Consider the following 25,330-nt stretch of genomic DNA (forward strand, 5'->3'; position numbering starts at 1 on the left):
TAGAATTGCCCTCTCCAATTCTAATATCAATCTCCCAGCCAATTAACAAGACTAATGTGTGCCACATTTTCTATCACAATGCCTTCGAGAAAGACTAACAAGTACACAGCTCATTTAAACTGGAGGAAGAAAGAGTGGCAAAAATGCTCATATCACTAGCGGAGCCAACTGACTCTACGTCCTGAGTAGCAAGGAAAGATGGTTTTCCAGAATCAAGGCTAGTGCCAGGTAGTGCTCAAGATTCATGAAAAGGCACAATTCAGTCCTCCATTTGAAAATGAGAATTTCACACCATCTGGCTTCTGTAGTCAAGGTTAAATCACCAAATAGTAACAATTTTGTCATCTGACAGAAGAATGCATACCAATGGGCCTGCACTGAAATCAGTACGAAACACCATAAACTTCAACATGCCAGCAAACAAGACGATTACCAAGTTTGGTTAAAAATAGTGACGGTAAAGACAACTGGCCAAGAGAAGATACAAGATGGAACCACTGGACTGTAAGATGTTTGGAACAAAATTAAAGCAGATAGTAACATTCAAAAGGGAAAACTTCCCAAAGAAAAATTTCAGAAAGCTGCTGTCATCCATATTCACGAGAAAGACTGGATGGATGAGGGCAATCGCAAGAAATGGATCAAAGAAGTGTGGAATTTGAGACAAGGAGGACTACACAAAACAAAGTCTCCTTGCGTGGGACATGTCCAAATCCCACCTCATCAATGATATAATATATGTGATCACCCAACACCAACCTGACAGTCACTTCCAGTGTCCTACAAGAGCTGTTCAATCCTTGCATATGTATAAATAAACCTCGCGAGGATAATACCCAAAAAGATGTGGAACAATTGGATATAGAAAGGAAAATAAAAAGACAACAAGCATGGGAGTATGTGAGCACTCTCACAAGCAACATAGAGGTGTGCAATGAACTTCATCCCAAGTTTGTCAAAAAGTAATTTCCAAAACATGGACTATCGAATCCACTTGACAGCTCCATAGCAGCCAAGTGCTTTCAGCTGCCTGGGCATGATGCCTTGGAATTCTCTCTCCGTTCACTCAGACACTCAAAACCTACCTCTGTGACCAACTGCCCTTGATATGTGGCTCTGTCAAATTTTGTCAGCTGGTCCCTGTTTTAAGTTGAGCCACATTAAAGTGACGGAGCTTTTAGGGCCAGCAGTCCCGACGTCATCATTTTGTGTTACTGTGCATCATTGTTGCGCATCACTGCAAGGCCATTTTGCATGATTTCATGCTGTTTCAAGTTGATGTGTTGTTGGGTCCTGTAACCCAATCAGCGCCATCATGAAGGAAGTGTGATTGGAGATTTTCATGTAAGGGAACAGCAATTTTTCTCCAAATCTCTGAAGCAAAGTGCTCCAAGAAAAATATCCAAACCAAAAGGTTGTCGGGACCGGGGCGGGGTGTGGGTGTGTGGGTGTGTGGGTGTGTGTAGAGAATGCAGCTGCGTTCCTGAAATACACAACTTTAAGTGAAGGCACTATATAAACACAACTTGTTGCTGAAGCACACCGCTCGCAGTTTAGCATTTTATTTAATCGAGTTGAGCTTCTGAATCCATATCCAGCGAATGGCCAAAACCACCTACTTCCACCTCCGTATCATCCATCTCTGCCCCCTCCTCAGCTCATCTGCCTTTGTTACTTCTAGACTCTACAATTTCAGTTCTCTCCTCGCCAGGCTCCTAACTTGGGCTCTCCACAAACTTGATCTCATCCAAAACTTCACATTCAAACTTGCACCATTTCCTGTTCATCCACCACCACTCCTGGACTGATTGACCTACACTAACTTCAGGTCCAGCCATATCTCAATATTAAAATTTGCATTCTTGTTTTCAAATCCCACCTTGGCCTTGGCCCTTCCCCCCCCTCTCTGTAACTTCCTCCAGCTGTAAATCCTCTGAGCTATCTCCAACTCTGGCCTCTTGCAGGCCCAATTTTCTTCAATCCACCACGGTGGCCATGTTTGATAATTTTCCTTTTAAACATTCTGGAAACTTTTACTATGCTAAAAGCACTATATGAATACAAATTGTTATTGTTTGGCACAGCATCTACAAAACAAGACAGGCATGCACAAGAAAAGAGTCCTTATTATTCTGAATCCCAAGTTATGAAGATCCATTGTTCATCACCACAAAAAAACCATTAGGAGAATATATAATGCAGGTTTGACCATGTTGAGGGGAGTTGATGATTCAGAAACAAGATTATTTCATTTGAATTGTAAACATTCAATAATATTCATACATGACATACTACCATTGTGCACATGTGAAATGCAACAAGTATTGTTAGTATTGGCATGAGAAAATTGTTTGCAGATATACTATATATTGCGCACTTAAAATCAAAAGATATTCATTTTCCTATTAAGCTATGAAGACAAAGAAGAATATATAATATAGTCAACAGCTGTCCCTTGTTTCAAGGATACATCTACTCAGGGTTGCAAGTTTTTACCATGGGTCTTCATGTGACTGAACAGGCAGATTCTTAACCCACAGATCTTTGCGCACATGGGGCAGGGCATCCCAGATTTGCTTCTTTTTCTTTCCTTCTCTGCCACTGCTCTGCTTCATCATAAAAGCATGATGCAGCTTTATGAACAAATCGTCACCATTCTCAACGATTGGTAGCAAGCTCCTCCTGGTCATCAAGATCAATGTCAGTGCACTTCGGAGTATCTTTGAAGTGTTTTCTTTCTCCTTCCCTGGAATGTTAGCCGTTTGAGAGTCAACTTCGATTATATAAAATATTGCATAGCTAGAACAAGTACTGAAGAGCTTTAAATCATTGGTTGAGTTTTCTATGTGTGAATCCTTGGCTTTGTGATTTGCACATGTTCTTCAAGCACAAAACCTACTCAAAAACTACACTGTTGCAGTACATCCTCAAACATCCATTATTCCAAATTTTAACCATTATGTGGATTTGTAAATTATTCATAGGTTTTGTTTGCCAGTACAGAAACAAATTCCATATTTTACAGTTCACTGACAAAACCTGTTCCTGCTCTCTGGCACACAGTTGTTCACTTTCTTCCAAGCTATTTCTAAACTCATCATCATATTCATGACCTCACCCTCACCATTCACTGCATTTGTTCTGTCTCTCTTCAAATTTAACCACTTATTTCTTTTCAATATCTCAATTCTCCTTCCTCTTTACCAATGCTCTCCACTTGAGCTATTGGAATAATGCCACAAATCCTGCAAAATCCACTTAGAAATTACCTACATGCTTAGTATCTATACAATTAGCTTGAAATAAGTAAAAGGAATATGTTAGTGCTGCTCAAGGTTTAGTTTCTCTAAAAACAAGACCAGTGGGATAATTAGTCTTATGTAACAATCGCTAGCCCAAAAAGAGGCCCATGGGCAAACAAGGCCTCTTACAAAAGTGGCAGACAAACTAGTAGATATTCAAACAATCATAGCGCTGTGCTAAACTTTTCATTTAACCTTACTTAATTAAGATGTTTGAAGTAGGCAAGTTAATTAGTGTGTGGAAGTAGAATTGAAGTGATTTTAGTGAACAGGGTTCAACAACTTGATTAGGAACAAGGACAGCTCAGAGTGGCTATTATGAATAGCTCGTCAGCTATAATATGGACATAAATAAGAGTGGAATGAATGAAATCTTTGGGAGTTAGTTTGGTATGGAATAATACCAGGAGGATGGAACAAGTCTGGGAAGAACAACTTGAGGTGATAACGAAAAGATGAAGTGTGAGGTGATGCATTTTGGGAGGACTAACACGGCAAGGGAATACAAAATGAATGGTAGAACCCTAGGAAATACAGAGGATCAGAGAGACCTTGTACATATCCATAGATCCCTGAAGGCATCAGCACAGATAGATATGGTGGTTAAGAAGGCATATGGGATACTTGCCTTTATTAGCCAAGGTATATAATATAAGAACAGGGAGGTTACGTTGGAGCTGTATAAAACGCTAGTTAGGCCACAGCTGAGTACTGTGTGCAGTTCTAGTTGCCACACTATAGGATGGATGTGAGTGCACTGGAGAGGATGCAGAGGACATTCACCAGGATGTTGCCTGGGCTGGAGCATTTCAGCTATGAAGAGAGACTGGATAGGCTCGGGTTATTTTCCTTAGAGCAGAGAATGCTGAGGAGGTCCTGAAAGTGGTATACAAAATTGAGGGGCATAGATAGAAATAAACTTCTCCCCTTAGCAGAGGTGTCAATAACCAGGGGGACATAGGTTTAAGGTAAGGGGCAGGAGGCTTAGAGGGGATTTGAGGAAATTTTTTTTCCACCCAAGAGGTGGAACACACTGCCTGCAGGGATGGTAGAGGCAGGAACGTTCACATCATTTAAGTAGTATTTAGATGAGCATTTGAAATGCCATAGCATACAGGGCTACAGGCCAAGTGCTGGAAAAATGGGATTAGAATAGATAGGTGCTCGATGGCTGGCTTGGACACAATGGGCCGAAGGGCCTGTTTCTGTGCTGTATAACTCTATGGCTACGAGGCAAGAGGTGACTAATTATGGCCAGAAGGTACATGCTAAGGCTCAAAAAGCTAATGGCATCAAAGGCAGGATTTTCAACTCAAAGATCTCAACACCTGATAGGACTGAAGTAAATCTTTATAGGCCTATAATACCCTGTCAATAATCCATCCAGGTATCAGCCCCTGAAAAAGGGTAGAAAGTAAAAGACTTTTGGGAAAGCTCAGTGCAGTAGACATTGGAAAACGTACTCTGAAGGAAGACTCTGGTCAAAACACTCCTTGAGGCATTTGAGAAGGCCTTGGCACCAAGAGATGAATTGGGAGGAGAAAGCGTACACCAGCCATCCTGCCCGATCTGGACCAGTATTTGCTACTTCTCACAATCCTATGTTTTTGCCGTATAGCTAGTGATGTTGTAATCTGTCTTAAACTCTTATTTAAAAAACTCAACATGTCACCAAATTAGTTGCACTTGAATCCTGATTGATTGCTTTGATAATGATAAACTCTGAAAGGTACTGCAGTTAATTCAAAAATCTTTCAAAGAATTAAAGTAGTACAACTTTCTCAAATGGACTGCAGCAATAACTGAGAATATGAACAATACCATCACAAATAATGAACAATTATGAAAAATTCCTCACTTGTAAATAGAGTAATCTGAAAATTGAGCTTTTTTTAAAAAAAATGTAATCAGGAGACAGAGTCGTGCAGTAGTTGCAACAAATGTGCTTGTGCTGCTGGAGTTACATGAGTACAACAGATTTGTTCTGTGTAATTTACCAGTCACTTACATTCCCTATTGTTTGATTAGTAGGGGGTACACAAAAAGTACTGTACAAAATAAAATGAGGAGCGAGAACACAACAAACAGAATACATGGTGGTTCAGCAATTTTTCTCACTTTTGTTCCCCATCTCACCCCCAATTTCAAGACACGTCATTTCATTTTCTGTTTAAAAGAACAGAAGAGAGCTTCAAATGAAAGCTGAAGGGACATGTGTGAATAAGTAACAGTCCTAAACCCTTCATAATCCTATTGTTAAAAATTACTGATTTTAGTCCAGCACACCTGGGTACAATTTCAAACACTGCAAATATAAACCAAAAGTTTAGGCATGGCAGGGATGTATCTCGATAGCAATGGATAAAGTACTCAAATTTCATATTAAAAGTAAATAGTAAAGAAAAGGCCTAGAGCAGAAAGAGAAACTTACACCAGAAAGAAAACATGCTGTTATTAGCATTATTATTCAGAAACTTCTACCATGTCAGTTGACTTTTACAGATGCAATTACTCAAAATAAGTATTTGCTTGAATTTTTTTTTTAAAGACGTGCAAATCTTTATGAATGACCAAAAAACTTTCAACCTTTAATTCATCACTGATCTGGCAACAACTACAAAAAGCTGTGTGTAGACTTCTTATCACCAACAACTATCCGTTAGATAGTCATTAAAAGGGGAACAAAAATCTGAAATCTCAGCAAATACCTTTATTTTGTTAGGAATTTATTAACATGTGAAATAAATGCCATTTGAGTATTTCAAATCTAATGTTTTAGATTTGATCTTTACAATTAAGTGCTTCAAACCAATTAGTTAGCATTTCAATTTATTTTAGAAATTTGTTGTTAAAAATCAGATTTGAGTTCACTCAATGGCTTAGGTCAATGGTCTGGACAATTGAATACAAAGATACACTGGTACAGAATGCCACAGATTTATTCCTTAAGTTAGTTAATTTCAACTCCAGTGGCAATTGCAATGCTACAATTTGCCTCAGCATTTTTGAGCAGCTGGTTAAAGTGCAAAAAGAAAACAGCAGATTCCTGTTGTTTGGAATGTAGTAACTCCAGCTGGAAAGCGTACCTGTAATAGTTGCAATTTCCATGAGAGTTCCCCAATCTCCAGCAAAAAAAAAAACTTCTAAAAAACTAGACCTGGATCAATAACCTTGTCCTGGTCTCGTACTTGTTACAGTAAGCTCATACTGAGAATTTCTTCAGTACTTAAGTGTCTAAAAACCACTGACAGCATCTTTTGAAGAGAGAGACAGTTCATGAATTATTTTCTTGTGTGTGAAATACAATGACTAGAAACAGTTTTCCTTCAAATCAACCATATGGAATGAGTGAAAGGATCCATTCACAATGTCAGTTTTCATTTCTGTCAAGATTTAGCAATTTTCACCTCTGGCACTATGATTTGAAGGAATCCAAAGTCCAAAGGAAAAGAGCAGGGGTTAGCACGTTAAGTACACAAACCATCTATTCTTGAAGTCGACCTTCTGTGACAACTCGTCTAAGAAATAAAAGCATTAATAATGGCGAGAAAAAAAAAAATCCACATCCGCCTGTCCAAATAAAAATTATTTCACAGCCAAGCAATTTCAAATGCCATTTATCCTCTCAGATAGATAGGAATGTAAAGTAAATTGCTATGATAATTAAATACAAAATAGCAGACATTATCAATTCAGATTAATACAGATGTTTTATGTTGGACAACTGTTGTTTAGTTAAGCAAGTTTTCTCCATGGCTCATGGTTTTCTTGCCCCATGGTTGTTATATTTACCTTTAAGTCATATGTCAGTTCTGGTTGTTTTGGGGGCGGGGGGGGGGGCTTTGGTCAAAGCACAAAATTGCCCATTTGAAAATATAATTTTACCAAGAGCAAGCACTATGTGAAGTCCAATTCCTCCATCCCAGAACCAGAGCAATTAAAAATCCTAGGTCACTTTTGCTCTAATCCAAATGCTCAGTTCAAACCAACACTGACCTTAACCTAACCAGGCTTCTGCCAATAACATTCAATGCATAGCAAGGGGAGATCAGAAATGAGGAAACTCAGTGGGGTAACATAGAAACTAGGAGCAGGAATAGGCCATTCAGACCTTCGAGCCTTCTCCGCCATTCATTATGATCATGGCTGATCATCTAACTCAACAGCCTGCTCCCGCTTTCTCCCCATAACCTATGATCCCTTTCACCCCTAAGAGCTATATCTAACTCCTTGTTGAAAACATACAATATTTTGGCCTCAACTACTTTCTGTGGTAGCGAATTCCACAGGCTCACCACTCTGGGTGAAGAAATTTCTCATCTCAGTCCTAAATGGTCTACCCCGGATCCTCAGACTGTGACCCTTAGTTCTGGACTCCCCCCAAAATCAGGAACATCCTTCCTGCATCTACCCTGTCCAGCCCTGTTAGAATTTTATAGGTTTCAACAAGATACCCCTCATTCTTCTGAACTCCAGCAAATATAATCCTAACCGACTCAATCTCTCCTCATAGGTCAGTCCCACCATCCCAGGAATCAATCTGGTAAACCTTCGCTGCACTCCCTCTATAGCAAGAACATCCTTCCTCAAAGTATGGAGGGAATTGTTTTTTTAATTCATTAATGGATGCAAGTGTCGCTGGAAAGGCCAGCATTTATTGTCCATCTCCAAATTGCCCTCAAGAAAGTGGTGGGGAGTCACTTTGAACTGCTGCAGTCCATAGAGTAGTTAATGCTGCGAGGAAGGGAGTTCCTGCATTTTGACTCAGTCACACTGAAGCAATGGCGATATAGTTACAAGTCAGGATGATGTGTGGCTTGGAGGGAGAACCTGGAGGTGGTGGTATTCCCATTCATCTGCTGCCTTTGTCCATCCAGGCAAGAGAGATTGTGGATTAGGATATGCCACTGATGCAATATATATTGTAGATCATACACAGAGCAACCAATGTGTCAGTGGTAGAGGGAGTGGGTGTTTTAATATTGTTAAGATACCAATCAAGCAGGCTGTTTTATTCTGCATGTTACTGATCTTCTTCAGTGTTATTGGGGCTGCATTCTTCTAGGCAATGGGGTGTATTCCATCATACTCCTGATCTGTGCCTTGCAGATCGTGGACAGGTTAAAGGGAATCAGATGGCATGTTACTCACCACACAGAGTTCCCAACCTCTGACATGTCTTGTAGCCACAGTAATTGTGTGGCTGGTCCACTTCACTTTCTACCCAATGGTGAACCCCAGAATATTGATGGACAATTTAAAGCTGTTGAATGTCAAGGGAAGATAGTTAAGAAACTCTATTGTTTGAGCCTTTTTGAATTGGAGCCACCCGTGAATCTTATTAGCAACTGGCGTACTTGGTAACTGCCTCGGTCCCCTTGGAGACAGCATGTTTGGCCAGGTCCCCCCAGCAGCAGGAGGTGGACGGCAGTCTGGGTCTCCCTGAAGGACAAGGTCTGCCATTTGCTGTAGCCAACCAGGCGGGAAGCCTCGCAGGTAATGATTAACATGTCCAAGGCAGACGTGGCCTTGGAGGAGAAGCTGCTCTCGGGTTGGATCTGTTTCAAAACCCAGTGGATGTAGAGGCTGTAAGTCTCCTACCGTCTCCATTTGCGCTTGCTCTCGCCCCTTTCACCACTTGCTTTGGCCCTTTCTTTGGGGCCATGTCCTTGGCCAGTGTATCAGGCACAGGCAAGAAGGGATGGTCATTGCCTGGAGTGAATAATACTTGCCACTCATCAGTACAAAAGCAGCTGTTTCCCAATATCACTCAGCGAAGTAGAATTGACATTCACAATAGTGGGAATCACAGAGACCAACATGGACTACCCACTCCATCTGGCTAAAGGTGGTTGCGAATGCTTTAGATTTTCCTTTTACACTCTTGCGGGGCTCTGCCATCATTGAGGGTGGCGATGTTTTTGGGGCCTCCTCCTACCATTAGATGTTTCATGACAATTCAATACTGGATGTGACAGGAATGCAGCACTTCAATCTGATCCATTGATTGTGGGATTGCTTAGCTCTGTCACTTGTGCACTGCTTCCACTATTTAGCATGTTTGTAGCCTATGTTGCATCTTCATCAGGTTAACATGTTTTTTTAAAAAAAGGTAGGCCTGGTGCTGTTCCTGGCATGCTCTTCTGCATTCATTAAACATTTGGCTTGATGGTAATGTTAGAGAGATGGATAGGCCAGGCCACAGGATTAAAGAATACAGTGGAATACAATTCTGCTGCTGCTTTTAGCCCGTGACATGCTGTGGATATCCAGTTAAACTGCTAGATTTTTTTTGAATCTATCCCATTTAGCAACATGGTAGTGTCAAACGATATAGCAGGTACCACAGGGGTAAATGTGGGACTTGAGAATGTGCAGTCTTTACTGCCACCAATATTGTCATGGACAGATGCATTTATGTTTAGTAGAAAGTGAGGGCCAGATCAAGTTCTTTTGCTGAAGGGTCATGAGGACTCGAAACGTCAACTCTTTTCTTCTCCGCCAATGCTGCCAGACCTGCTGAGTTTTTCTAGGTAATTGTTTTTGTTTTCAAGTTTTTTTGTGTTGGCTCTCTCAGCACCCACTCAGGCCCAGTCTTGCTAGGTCTTTAAGGACTTGGACAGTTGGGTGCTACTGAGCCATTCATACATTGAAGACCCCATCCAGAGTACATTGTGTCCTTGCTACCCTCAATGCTTCTTCCAAGTGGTGTTCAACATGGAGGAGTGCTGATTCATGAGTTGAGGAAGGGTGGAGGATAGTAATCAGGAGGTTTTCTTGCCCAAGATTGACCTGATACTATGAAACTTCATGGGGTCTTGAGTTATGTTGAGGACTCCCAGGGCCACTTACTCCCAACTATACAGTGTGTGCTGTCACCTCTGCTGGGAAAATCCCTGCTCATTCTCCTGTCCTCCAAAGACTAAAGCCCCAAGATAAACAACCTTTCCCCCTAACCAAGTCTTTCAGAACTCAGCTTCAAAACACTTCTGAACTCTCCGCAATAATTCTACATCTTTCCTGCAATGAAGACCAAAACCACACAATATTCCTTATTCATTCACCAAAGCCAAATAAAATTTCACCTCCTTAAACTAATTTTACACCCTGAACCAGACATTGCAACCTTTTGTAACATTTTAATTGCAGGTTGAACATCCAAAATCCAGCTGTCTGAAAATCAGACATTTTTGAAATGGCGTAGTCTACTTCCTCTGCTTCTGTGAAAGATGGGATGATGGACATCTTGGAAGATTTGAGGATTAATAATCAAACTTCCTTGCATCAGTATATTCTACGAGGAATACTTATGCAAGGAAATAGTGACTGGGCAAGCAATCAACCATGGATGATTAAAACATAACTTCAGCAACTAGGTTAGCATAGTGAGTGTAATAAATCAGGGGAGTCCAAAATCCGAGAAATTCCAAATTCCGGCACGATCAGATAGAGATGCCAGATATGGAACATCCAGCCTGTACTTCTGTCACTTCCTAAGAATGCTGAACTAACAACTTTAACACCCTATCCAATAAGCCCCTCAAATTTATTACCTAGTCTGTCAGCTCAAGCATGGTGCCATATAACATGGCAATCAATATTCAGTTATTCAATCCGATCTCATGACTCTATAACTTATCCATGTTGAACGCCATCTGACACTTCTCTGCCTATTGACCTAACCTATTGCAACGTCTTTGCATTTTGGTTAAGATTACAATATTCCATCTCTAATCAGTAACTAAAATTATATCAAACCTTATGAGATTCCACTGATAATTGGTTTCCACTCCAACAATCTGACACTACATCATCTTTTGTTATTTAGCTTTCAATATCATGTCAATCCAGTCTAATACTTTACCCACTATGCTATAGGAAAACAGCTTGGGAACTGGCCTGTTCAGTGTCAAATAACAGATTTGATTCAGGAATGATTGATAACACTGAGCTAAAGACTCAAGTTCAAAGCCCACAGTAGGACTTGTGCACATAACTTAGGTTAACAATTCAGTTCAAGTCTAAGGATGTGTCACAGTCTGATATCAAACTGAAGTCCCATTTGTCTGTTCGCATGGGCAGAAGAGATCCCATGGCACTTTTAAAAGTAGGGGAATTCTCATGTCCTAGCCAACATTTATCCTTCAAACCACGCGTTTGTTTGCAATTTGGCTGTCTAAATGCTTACCTGAAAATGTAATTAACAGGCTTTAATAAAAGTACTTTGGAATAGCCAAAGAACTCAAACAACATTAATGTAAGTCTGTTCTTTCTTGAAATCCAAATGAGACAACACCCATTACCAAATCTTTATCCACCTAACCTATAACTCAGAAAACCAGTAAATTGTTCAAATGCAGACATTTTCTTCTGAACCCATGCTGGTGCTCTCTAATCAAAATCTTCCCTTCCAGATTATACCTTTTCCTATACTTTATTAAAGCCTTGATCATTTTGCCCCATAACGGGGTAAGCCTCATGTCTGTAAACTGAAGATTCATTACTATTTTTAATTAAAAGGAAGATATCACATTGCTATTTTCTAATCCATTGGCATGTTGCCCAATTCCAATAAGCAGTGAAAGAGGAATGGGGGGAGCCAATTTCCACCAGCATCTTTGAATGGAAGACTACATCTTTGCATGTCTTTCATTTCCTAAATCTTTCCAATATGCTTCCTCTCTGATACCAAGTGTTTTCAGTGTGATCTATTTTGTCACGTCAGATGGCGGCTTTACCCCTTTTAACAAGAAAAATGAAGTACACCAAGTACTGAATCTAACTAGCTAATGCTGATACTGAAGCTGTATCTTTAAAACTTAAAGAAATTGGAGACAGGGGAGTATTTTTGAATTGTGGCCATGAAGCAGAGTTATCACATCTTGCTTTTGTTCTAAAACTTTTGAAATAATTCTTTGGCTAACCTTTCCATTCATGTATTTAGAACCCCAGGGAGTTTTAAAAAAAGGTTTTGGTTAAAAAACCATAGTCTCAAAGGAAACATATCTGCAACCACGAACAAGCCATCAAAATTTCAGAAGTAATTGGATGCCTTTGGTCAAACAGTTCAAAATTTTAGAGCTTTATTATATTCTTAGGCAAGATGGATGGAACATACCACAGGACATTAACTTAATTACATCACCAGTACACAAACACCTATTTTATTGAAAAGCCAGATTTTCAAAAAGAGAAAGACTTGCATTAATATAGCGCTTCTCACAACCCGAAGTCTCAAAGCACTTTACAGTCAATGAAGTACTTTTGACTGTATGCACTGTTAGCAGAAGATGCATGAAACATCAATTCAAGCAAAAAGACTTGCATTGGTTGATTTCTCTCCCCCCCTTTTTAATTACACACATACTAGCTTAAAATAAACCTTTATTAGCCCAACAAATTTTTGATCTTTGGTTTACATTATGACAGTACAGCCAGTTAAATTCAATGTTTTCACTGTACTTCAAAGTTCAAGATTATGAAGGCTTATACTTCTATTGCTAGAAAGGTTAATGTGACACAAGTTTATCAGAACTACAACTGAAGAGTGGTTCGTAAAACTCGGCTGCTCAGTATTAACACTATTTACTCACCTTAGTTCCAAGACCCTCAATACTCTAGTCTATCAATCTCTAGTTTTTACTTTTTCCGTTGGTCTAGCCTCAATAACTTATCCACGAAGAGTGTTCTAGATTTCCATTATCCTTCATGTGAAGAAATGCCTCCTGACATCACCCTTAAACAGCCTAGCTCCAACTTTAAGGTTATTCTCCCTTGTTCTTAGCTCCCCACCAGAGGGAATTAGTTTCTCTCCATCTACCCTATAAACTCCAGTAAATCAACTACTTATATTTATGTAGTGTCTTTAATATCATGAAATATCCCAAGGCATGTCACAGCACTATTATAAAACCAAATATGCATTGAGCCACAAGGAAATTAGGTCAGATGATCAAAAGCTTAAAAACAAACTTTGATCAAGGGAGTGTCTTAAAGGAGGAAAGCGAGGTAGAGGCAGAAAGGATCAGGGAAAGAATTCCAGAGCTTGGGCCTATGCAACTGAATGCACGGTCACCACTGGTGGACCAACTGTAATTGGTAATGCACAAGAGGCCAAAATTGCAGGAGTGCAGATATCTAAGGGGGTTGTGGGGCAAGAGCAGAAAGCAGAGATAGAGAGTGGTGATACCACTAAAGGATTTGAAAGCAAAGATGAGAATTTTAAACTCGATTTTAGCTCCCAGTCAATAAACGTAGGTCAGTGAGCACAGGGCCTGGTGCAAATTAAGACATGAGCAGTAGAGTTTTAGATGGCATCAAGTTTGGAGGTTAGAATATGGGAGACTAGCCAGGAGTGTGTTAGAATAGTCAAGTCTTTATATGTCATCGATAAATAAATGTTGATAAATAGAAGGGGACCAAGGATAGATCCTTGGGGGACATCAAAGTTAATTGTGCTGAATAAGGGACATCATTGCAAGTGAATCTCTGGGTACGGTTAGATAGCTAACAGTGGAACATGAGAGCATTCCCAACCAGCTGGACGACAGTGAAGACACGGAGAGAAAAAAAAATGTGGTCAACCATGTCAAAGGTTGCAGACAGGTCAAGGAGGACAAGGAGTGTCACAACTCACGGAGGATAGTGCGCTGCGATATCAAGCCCTACTGTTTCCCTAGCTGCTAGAAATGTAAAGTTTGGTCAAACCATCAGACTGCCCCAATTCTACCTGTTTAATTTAGATTAACAGAATACGAGCACCAGGTTTGTAAACTTAAGTAAATAACTGTTTATTGAACAAATTGTCTTTAACCAGTAGCAAAAGAAAGAAATATGAACTACCTTCTAACACTATAGCTTAAACCATACCCACTTCTCAAATCCCTATACACACACGAAACACACAAAAACATGGATTTTAAGGGTAGGATAAAACAGTTCAATAGCACCAATTCTGGAGCTACAGGATTCAATGGGTTGATTTTGATTGATACTTTCCAAATTCCTTTCAGTTCTTGTAGGTGACATGAAGTGGTCTTCCAGCACTTTCAGTATTTAGTTCACTGGTTGAGCCCTTGCCTTTCAATGTCTCTAAAAGTGATTTTCCCCAATGCTTCTTGGCAGGGGTTTTCCATGAGAGTGCAGGTTATAGAGGTATGGGAAGAAAAGTCAGCTAGCTATTATTGTAGAATCACTGGAATCTTCCACACACAGGAGAAAGATGTTTTAGGTCTTGTTCCTTTCAGGCTAGGAGCTATTCTGCACTACTCTCACACAAAACTTGGTCACCTGGTTAGAAGCCAATTAAAAACATCATTGCCAGGCAGCTCCCTTGGTTCAGGACTCCTTTCTGGCACCATCCTGTCTTTCATGGCACACACTGTTCCAAGATAGCAACACTGTATATATCTTGCATCCTGTTCCAGTGGATGTGTCTTTCAAACTGCAGCCATTGTATTTTTAATCCCCAGTCCAACAGAAAATGAAAAGATATGTTCCTTACAGGAGAGAAAGTTCACCTTTGTTACAGTCATGATGGATGCCATTTGTGACTTTGCTAAGAGCCATTTTGGTACCGTAGCAGGAAAACTCAATTGTAGGGATTCAAATATGGAGTTTCTGGGAAGGTGAGAACGCGTTTGGGAGGTGACTATATGTTCAAGGGCTTTGGAAAGGAGGGGGAGATTAAACAGTAGTTTGCAAGGAGGATGGGGTTAGGGGCTGTTATCGTGAGGATAAGGGGATAACTACAGAATAGCAAGAATTGTTTACAATATTAATATGGGACTAGGAAAAGAAGTTGGGCGATCAGCAGTTTGGTAGGAACAGGACTAAGAGGAGGCGGTCTCAAGGACAAGGTGCGCTCAAAGGGGGCATGGGGGAAGATAGGAGGAAAACTAAATAAAGATGGGAGTTCAGAGATAAGACAGGGGTTGGGAAAGCATTAAAGGTTAGCTAGCTGGGCTAGTGGAAGAGGGGGAAAAGAGCAGCAGTAGCTGATCAGGTTGTTTCAATCTTAGTGAGAAAGTCATCCATGAGCTCCTGGCACTTGAAGCTGCAGAGGGCAGTGCAAGCAACAGAGAAGGGTTTAAGAAAATGGTTTGCAGCACAGAAAATAAATCAAAGGTTATTTTTGACTTCCAGAATGACCCTGGATGAGAGCAGGGCCTAATAATGTTTAAAAGGTGCATCCAGATCTGGTAGCGGATGGCTAAACCAGTTGTCTGCCTTATCCATTCAAGTCAGCTTCCCTTGGACTCAAGGGAGCAGAGATGAGGAACAACCCAGGAGAAATGGTCAGGGTGAAAGAGGGGTTAATGGTTTGACTGGGGACTAGGGAAAAGGTGGACATGAGGGTGCAGTTCAGTAAATCAATAGCTGCAATAAATGTTGTGGCAAAAGGAGGGCCAAAGGCTAGATAGTTTAGATTTTGAAAGGTCAGAAGTGAACTGGAGTATAGTTCCCCTCTCCCCAAGGGAAAAATACCAAAAGGAGGCAGGGTTGGGGCATGGAAAAGGGATGTGGGTGAGCAATCCAAGGAATTGATCAGAGATGGTCCAATCAGTAATTTATATGTTACCGGTAGAGTACCCTTTATCCATAAATCCGAAAACAGAAAGCATCCAAAAATCACAGTTTTTGAGCCTCAACCTTTAAACACAAGCTAACATGAACCTCACCGACCACACCCGACCTTATAGCACAGGAAGTCTTGTTTGTCTGCACTGTTTATCTTTTGATTTTAATGGTGGACATGTCAAAAAGACCATCAGATACCCTGATGGCTAACAATGAGAAAAGGAAAACGAAGCATAATTCGTTATCAACTGCTAAGAAAGTAGAGTTGTTGCAAAAAACTTGACCATGGTGCATCTGTGAGGCAATTGAGTGATGAGTATGGGGTGGGTATCACCGCCATACATGATTTAAAGTAGCAAAAAGGCAAACTGTTGAAATTTTATATTGAAAGTGATCCAAAGAAGTTAAGGAGCAATAGGAAAATTTTGCATAAGTCAGGAAAAATGAACATGATGGAATAGATTCATCAGCATAGGAGTGAAAGATTTTCGCTGACTGGCCCATTGATCATGCAGCAAGCCAAGAGCTACAATGGAGAACTCAGGCTTGAAGGTGCATGTGAATACACAACAGGCTGTTTTCAGATGTGTCATGGCATCAAGCTTTTGAAAGTTTGTGGTGATAAAGCATCTGCAGGCTGATGCTGCTGAAAATTTATTGATGAGTTTGCTACGCTAATTTCAGATGAACACTTTTCGCCTGAACGAATTTACAATGTTGACTAAATGAGTCTGTTCTGGCTTTATGTCCCTAAGAAAAGACTAACAACAGGTGTTAAGAATGCAAAGTATAGGTTGGCTGTTCTTGGATGTGTCAAGGCAGCTGGCACACAAATATAAATTGGCTGTAATCATGAATGGCAAATGCCCCAGGTGCTTCAAGAGTATTCAGACATTGCCTGTTCATTATTATGCCTTTGAGAGAGCCTGTTTTCTGGTTGGTTTCACTACCACTGTGTACCAGAGGTACATGTGTATTTTGGATAGCTGGACTTGAAGAAAACTGTAAAATCATGTTGCTCCTAGACAATTGTTCAGCATTTCCCCCTGCTGAACTGCTGGTGAAGAACAATGCTTTTGCCATTTATTTCCCCCAACATAATGTCATTAATTCAACTGATGGACCAGGGCATTTTTGGTCCATGAAGCATAAATATAAAGACTCCTTCTTGAATAGTATGCTTGATGTTATGAACAGAAGGCTGGGGGTGAAATGCTTCCCAAAGGAGTTCATAGTTAAGGACACCATTTACACATCTGCTAAAGCCTGGTATCTTGTTGATAAAGACACCCTGGCCAACGGGTGGCATAGCCTTTGGCCCACAACAATGTTCACTGAAGATGATAATATTGAAGAAGAATTTGAAGGTTTTTGTGTGAACAAAGAAAATAATCCAGTAAACCAGCTGCTTGAGTATGCAAAAGGTATATCAATGGAATGTGTGAATATGCTGGAAGCTGAGAATATCGAGGAAGAATTGTTTAACGTTGATAACAATGCTCCCATCACGCATTCTTTGACTGACAGGGAGATTGCATAAACGGTGTTACATCATGATTAACTTGAAAGTGAGGATGACAGTGAATATGGTAGAGAAAGTGCCTATAGACCATATTAAGATAGCGACGGGTTGATAGATGCACGCAAACAACATGCATTTATAAGCGAGCATGAAATTTGAATCTATTAAAAAACTTATGAAATAAAAACCAATGTTAGTGAGGCAGATGAAACTGGAAGAACTACTCAAGAATGTACATCAAGACTCTGAACCCTCTCCTATAGGCAGGATCACAAATGATGCCACAGGTAGGAAATTACAGGTAGCATGTATTTATTACTCAGTGACATCTTACTTTTCAAGCCATTTTAATTACTTAAGACTATAGCTAGCCCAGGCTATTGCAATGCAAGTAGAGCTAATTCCATATGCAGTATTTGAAAATCAAGATTATCTGAAACGCGATCAGTCCCAAGGATTTTGGATGATGGATACTCGACCCGTAGGATTAACAAGAGACCATGTGAGATGGAAAGGTAAAAGGGTCATCTTAAACGCCACAATTAGATCATCCCTCAATCTTCTACACTCAAGGGTCCACACAAGACCAGTCCATGCAACTTGTTTTCCAAAGCTATTAAAATTGGCATTATGAAAGGGTTTTATTGTTAGAAGAGGTAAAGTTCAAATAACCTAGTGATCCAATGAAAATTTGCATTCAAAGAAACAAGTGCGTATAAAGGAAGCGAAGACTGTTGGTAAAAGGAGAGGAATTCTAAGATCTAAAACCTCCAGCCTGTAAGCCTCGAAACACTGTTTGCAAGGACCCAAAGCTGAAACTCATTTTGAATGGGACTGTCCAGGGTGCTTTGCCAGGGGTCTGTTTAAATCTGTGTATTTTACTGTTGCCTTAACAGAGGTGTAACTAAGAGTCAGATTAATAAGGGGATTTTTGCAGTTATTATAGTACTAATTTTGTAAAACATATATATGTGCTTACAATCTCTTGTATTAATAAATGTTTAATTTAGTTTAATAAAACCCTCGAGACTTGTTGGTCTTATTACTACTGAATCCAAAGCCTGCATCTCGAAACATACAAATTGCAAAATTGGTTATGACAATTGTTTCAAGTTTCCCTCTGGGATTTGAACAGCTCAGCATTTACCATCAGCTGTGTCACAATAGTTCCCAATTACACCATTTACTACGCCACCTAAATTTGAGTTGTCAATAAACTTGGTGAAAAACTGAGGCCCCAGTATAGATCTCTGGGGCACAATGCACATCACGCCTTTCCAACTGAAGTATATACCCATGGTACTTGCTCTTTGCCTCAAAACCATCTCCCTATGCATGTCATTAGTTGCCTCCAGTTTCATGTGCTTTTTTTTTTAAAGCAGCCTCATTTGGAACCTTATTGAATGCCTTCTAGAAGTTCACAAAGAGCAACTTTTGACTCTCCCTTATCTACCACATTAGTTTTATCTCAAAATTCAAATAGATTTGTTGGGCATGATTAGCCTTTTATAAATTCTTGCTAGCTCTCCAATCAGTTCATGCTTGTCCAAGTGCATCACTCTGTCTCCATTAATAGATTCTAGTAATCTCCCCATAAAATATACCAGACTAATAGATCTATAACTTCCTCTTATACCCTTCTTAAATAGTGCAGTGGCAATGGCAATTTTCCAATCAATCAATAGGGCCAATTCCTGAAGAGTTTGAAAAAAAAGGTACTGACCTGATGGGCCAAATAGAATATTATAGCAAACAAATAAACTATGATTCTTTGCACTACTGAAGCAAATGAATTAATGCAAATGTTTTTAGGTAAAGCCTAAGTTTTATGACTGGTCTCTGCTCCACTTGGGATGCACAATCGAAAATAACCGCCACAAAATATAACCTGAAGTTTCCAATTGCAGAGTGTCTTGAATAATGTGCTGCAAAGAACTGGCATTTTCCCCATCACCGATTTACCTTTAATTTTGTTAGGACCAATGGTATGTGCCTTAGGCTTAGTAATAGCCTTCCAAACTCAAGAGTCAAAGGTGCAGCACTTAAACACTCCTCTAGGCAGTCCCAGCAAGTGGACACTGGAGTTCCAACTGATATCTAGTGGGCGCGGGTGCTCCTCCTTATTCTAAGTTATGGCAGCCCATAAAAATGTCCTGCTGTATAGGACTAACCATCCTACCAGCTGGTATAAAAAGATGGTTACTGCCATGAAAGAAGCATTGACATCATGGCCTGTCAGATGTTAATGAACCTTAGCATTTTCCTTAGAGAACAGTTTCAGGTAGTGGAAGGATTCAAAGGTTAAAAACAATTATTGAGTATGAAACCGAATACAAATATGATAAAAAGGTTAGAATTAATAGACAGGTACTCCAATTTTTTTAAAAAATGAACCCTTTTAAGGAGTGGTATGAGTATAACATAGAAGTCCTTTGTACTGAATTCATATCACTACTTACAGGGATACGAATTTAATTTAGAACGCTGGCACTTGAATAAACGAGGCGCTTGCATTTATATACATTATAATGGCGTGTCCCTCAAGCAAAAGAAGTTCAGCAACACACCATATACGGTACAATATCGCTTTATTCACTGGGTAAAACAAACCGGTTTCGAATACTTTCTGGAACGTATCAGATAATGATTATGAAGCAAAGCGTTATTTATACTTTTTGCCAGTCAGGCTTTGCTTATATACGGAAAAAAAGATTGTTTAAAATAACGAAAATAAGTAATCCACAATGCCATATGGAAAGGTACAGAACAAGGAGATTGAGAGATTGCATGGAGTCGATAAAATAAATACGCACATTATGCTGCTACTTAGCGTTGCAATTCTGTATTGAAAAGCGGAACCAGTAGAAGTGCTAATTTAGACTGGCTAATAACATTTCAATTCTTTATTTTGTTCCCATGGCAAAAAACAAAGGACGCAGTCTCATTAACTCACCCGCCAGTGTATAATTGTTCCTTAATGCTACAAAAGTCAGCTTAGAAAGTAAAACTGCGAAAACTAATTGTGCACAATCCTCCACGTTTCACATTTAACCCTTGAGTGCTTTTGCAGCTTGCAAAATGCCGTTTTGTTTACTAACAGCATGCAAATTAACCAAATGAAAACTAAAATTTTCATGTCAACGTTTAAAGTAGGAGTGTGTACTGTGAACCGTCCCTGATATCACCTGTAAGATTTTTTTTAAATAAAATCGAGTCCCAAAACATCACTTCAATACTGCGCGTTGGGAGAACATTAGACTCATTTAATGTTGCGCTCTAATCTTACCTTGGGCCAGGGTCTGCAGCACGTGGATATGAAACAGCACAAACGTCCACAATCTACCAGAACACCCAAACAAATTAAAGTTTCCTCTCGCACCAGCAAATCCGACTTTTCCACTAAATACTCTCGATTTCGCTCCTATGATCAATGCATCGATCTCATCAGCACTTCGGTTTCCAATCTGGTTATTGATTACTCCACTCAAACAAGGCCTTTGCTTCATTTCCCTTTGGTTATTGATTGTATCATCCGTACTCCCGTTTTCTTTGGCAATTCCGAACCCCTGGTTAAGAGCTGGATTCTGGCGCTGGATCGACCCCCGCTCATCGATTCCTTCTGTTTGAAGGCTCCCGATCGGTCCCTGCAGGGCAATCCTTTGGCATCGATCCTCCGTATGATTGATTACGGATGTCGCTGGGTTTACAATTAGTTCATGGCTCGTAGCCCCAGAGTGCGGTTTCCTCTTCCTGGTCTCCCTGCTTGGATTACCGATCATCGTTTCCGGGCCCGAGTTTGCAGCCTCCGGGGTATTGATCACCTCTGGATACCTATCATCATCCGCAAGTAGCGCGGCGATGACCTGAACATCGACCAGCCCACAACTCACGTCTCCCATCATCTGTTGATCACCTCGATTAGTACAGTCAGCTCGCTCCAGCAATCGATACGCTTTGGTATTTACTGATTCCACCACCACCTCCGCCCCCCCCCCCCCCCCCCACCGAATATGTATATAGATATTAAATTGAATGAACACCACCTCCAAGCCGCTGGCCGAGTTGTTTTTTTTTGGCTGGTTGCCTTCGGGAGGAGGTTCGGGTTTGGTTTAAGCTCCTGCCGCCTTTTAATGATTGCCACCTCCCTGATTAGGGGTCGGATCTCTCTCTCTTCCCCCCAAAGTCCTGATTTCCTGGATGGAGAATGCGACACCCTGCTCCGACAGACTGCCTTCACTCCCCCGAGGGGAAAGCAGAGGTGGAAATGGACGCGTTTCCTTCCCGATCCTCGCTATCTTTTTTTAAAATTCCAATCCTCAGCAGCCCGAGGAAACTCCAGACAGCAAGAACGAATCCCTCTGAACTTCCACCCCTGCCTCTTGCAATACCTGGTTGATGATTAACTCCAACGGTCTGTTTTATTTTGAAAAAGCAAACTTATCTCTCGAATGAAAGTTTCCTTCTTCCAACCGAGGAGGGGAGGAGGGAAGGGGGGGGGGGGGGCGTTGGGGGAGAAAATCCCAAATCTTAAAGGTAAGTCTCAGAGATAAAGTTTCAACTCATTATTGAAATAATTCCCAAACTTTTACTTTGAAAAAATTAAATTTGCTTCCCAACTGGAAAAGCTGCAGTTGGCAAAGTTTGAAGTTTATCAGCCAGTGGAGCGGGACCAGGGACGCTCTCCACACACGCAGATACAGGTTCAGATTTACACGTCTAATGCGCTTCTTGCAAACAAAAATCTTCAAACTTTAAGCCCCTGGAAGAGAGCAAAAATTTAATTTTGAGGTAAATGCCTCTTGTCCGATGACTTTCCTCCAGGTTTTCCTCTTGTTTTGAGCCGGTTTCTAACGGGAGCTTTCAATTTTCTTCTTCCCCGCCGCTTTCCCTATCACCAGACAAACTCCTTCGGTTAGAGCTGGAGCAAGCTCGAGCGTGTTTCCGATTGGTCAAGACCATCGACCACAACTCGAAACCTGATTGGCTAATAATCCGCACGGCGTTGGGGGGGAACAATCCTGACTTCTGATTGCTCGAGTGCGATTTTCCCACTCGCTGATTCGCTGCAGTTGGGACCGTGTCTGTCATCCTGGTTGGTTAAATTGAGATCTCCACTCTGATTGATCTGCAGATCGGCGCTGGTTCTTTAATTGGTAAAGGGGGAAAAGAGACTGTATCGCCGGGGATTGGTCTCTTACAATGAGCCCCAGCCAACCAATAGAGGGAAGAAAAGAGGAGACAATGTTGATTGTTTCTTCGTTGGAACTAATCTCGAGCGCAGAAAATGGAGTATATCGAGCAACTGGTCTTCAATAAGGTGCAAGAATAATAATTATCTTAACTGAGTACTTAAGTCATTTTCAAAAGGGAGAATTCCAAAATAAGCCTGTTTTGTAGTCGTAATGTCTCAATAAGACCACCTTTCAACACCTTACTTTGTGATAACCCGATTCTCACACCGCAGTTTCATCCTCCACCACATCACTATCTCCCTGAAAAATCAACGGGCCCCTTCTTCATACAGCCAAACCACTGCCCAGATTCACACGCTGTCGAGGGCGTCGCCATTTCTCATCTAGGATGGACACTTTCCCCAGTGGCACCAGGCTAATCACTTTAGTTAGTGTCCTTTAGTTTTAATACTGGCAAATTCCCAGAACACCATCATGGGAAACCTCAATGCGCTGCAAGGCATTTATAATCAAATTTAATTTAGGGATAGAAAAAATTGTCACGGATCAGAAATGACAATTTAGACTAAGAACTCATCCTGTTTGAACAATGTTTCTCCCATCAGGACCATTAGCCTTAAGTTAAATTTAATATGATTGCTCAAGTTTCCTCTTTCAATAACTTATTCCAAACACTTAACCATTTTTTGGATAATGAAGTCTATGTTTTCCCTTTCAATAGTGTACAGATTTCAGACTGAAGATCAGCCATTATTGTAATGAATAGTGGACCAGGCTCGAAGGGCCAAATGGCCTACTCCTATTTCTTGTGTTCTTTTGGCTTCCTATAAGTAAGCAGTTGCCCTCATGATCTGGAAGTGTACATCTCAGGTTATGTAGTTAAGGATTAAAAATGTCCTACTTTGCAGCAATACCTTGTATCTTCTATACAATATCTTGTATTGACACACTTGCAAATATCACAGTGGACTTGGATTTCTTAAAATTAATACATTTATGAATTTCAAAATGAAGCATCGATACTTGGTAGTATACTACAGTGAAAAGTTAAAAATAAATGTGCTTCTAGAATGTGCACCAAAAGGGACAGTTGCCTTTACAACTTATCTTCTATGGAAAACCAGAATGGTCACAATAGGGTTAACCTCCCTTTGCTCAAGTGGTTGTTCAGTGATTATTTCTTCAAGGATTTTTTTAAAATGCGATTTCTCTCAAACACACTCCTAAAGAGAAATTCTTAGAAATTTCCAGAGGCTCTCAGAAGCACTGTCTATTATGCTCTTCAGTAGCAAAATCTTCCAACTCATAATGTCAAATTTACTTTTTGGACAGTCAATTTATCATGAACTAAACAATGACACTCCTTTCACATGTGCCAAGAACATTCACTAATTAAGGTTAAAATGCAATCTGCAGGGACTAAGTCCTACAGATGGCTAATGGGAATCTTCTTAAAATGTAATGATAGTAAATACCTGTTATAAAGTACAAAGATATCATTTATAGTAGTCTTATTAGAATATTTGCTCAACTGTTGCACCTTGCAATTTCTATTTGAAATGCACGCTCATTGTCTCCAATCACACCCCGAGCAAAGATTTTATCTTAATTAATTATTGATCAAAAAATCTTCCTTTATTTGAAAAGGTAAACCATCTCTTTCTGCTTTTTAAATTAGGTAAGGATCCACCTTAACCTGGATTTAAAAATTGGATTTTTTTTAATACATTTTGTCACAGAGGTATATCATTGTTTTTAGCTTTGTGATCAATTGTACACAGTATCTAAGGATAAACAATGCATTGTAAAGTATTGGCATTGTTCTGGAAACATTCTATAGCCTTTTAAATTACTTCACTACATTACCTCAATGTTGAAAATGGCATACCAGCTATTACTCCCAGGTTTCGTTCTATATCATCTTCTGCTAATTCAATTCCATTCACTGTATACTGTGACTCACATTTTTTGACCCTTGTGTAATACTTTTCATTTAGCAGTCTAAATTTCATCAGCCATATATCTGCATATTCAACCTGAATTCTTTGGAGAGCATTTTGCTGCATTCTGTGTCTCAACCACTCCCCCTATTTTCTGTCATTAGCAAGTTTGAGTAGCTTAGTTGTTTTTGGTATCCAGGCCACTTATGCTGTCACCCTTACAATACCATTATCTTTCCAAAGGCCACAATTATCCACTGCTACTCTCCTCTACAAATGCTTTACACGTTTACTACAGTCCAGATATTATATGTGTCTCTTCCCATATTTCTTAAGCTAAAAATTAGTCACTGAAAATGTAATTTCTGTTTAATCTAAAAGCATTATTTCTTTTACAAGCACTAGATGGCACTGTCCTGTACCTTGAAAAAAATATATAAAATATAGATTACAAACTGTAACTAAAATGGTAGAGACTATAACTGTCTTGATCTGGTTGGGCATAAAGCTGGGTCAGCACAACCAAGTTTTCCTGAAACAATTTGTTTATTAAAATATATATTATTCTGCTGAGAAACCTATAGGTGGAATTACAGGAAACTAGAACCTATTTTAATAATTTCCACTTTACTGCTGTAAAGTGCTTCCTCCGAGGTAAAATAATGTAAAAATTTAATAGGAATGTTGGACAGGAGTGCTCTAAGTTGGAGTTGTAGAGCCAGGTTTTAACTCTAAGTGGATAATTTTTGAATGAGTTAAAATCTCTCCCGTGGTCTCTGTTCTACAGTCAGTTTT

General features: G+C 40.1%; 1 protein-coding gene across 1 annotated transcript in view; it reads right to left on the bottom strand.

Annotated features, from left to right (window-relative positions):
* Positions 1-21,375, bottom strand: part of sdk1a (sidekick cell adhesion molecule 1a) — a 954,785-nt gene extending 933,410 nt beyond the window's left edge. The window contains exon 1 of the mRNA XM_041207300.1: positions 20,690-21,375. Within this exon, the coding sequence (XP_041063234.1) occupies positions 20,690-21,305 (616 nt within the window). The 5' untranslated portion in view covers positions 21,306-21,375. The remainder of the gene's footprint in view (positions 1-20,689) is intronic.
* Positions 21,376-25,330: the final 3,955 nt, after the last annotated feature.

Source organism: Carcharodon carcharias, chromosome 15, assembly GCF_017639515.1.
Source record: "Carcharodon carcharias isolate sCarCar2 chromosome 15, sCarCar2.pri, whole genome shotgun sequence".
NCBI lineage: Eukaryota > Metazoa > Chordata > Chondrichthyes > Lamniformes > Lamnidae > Carcharodon > Carcharodon carcharias.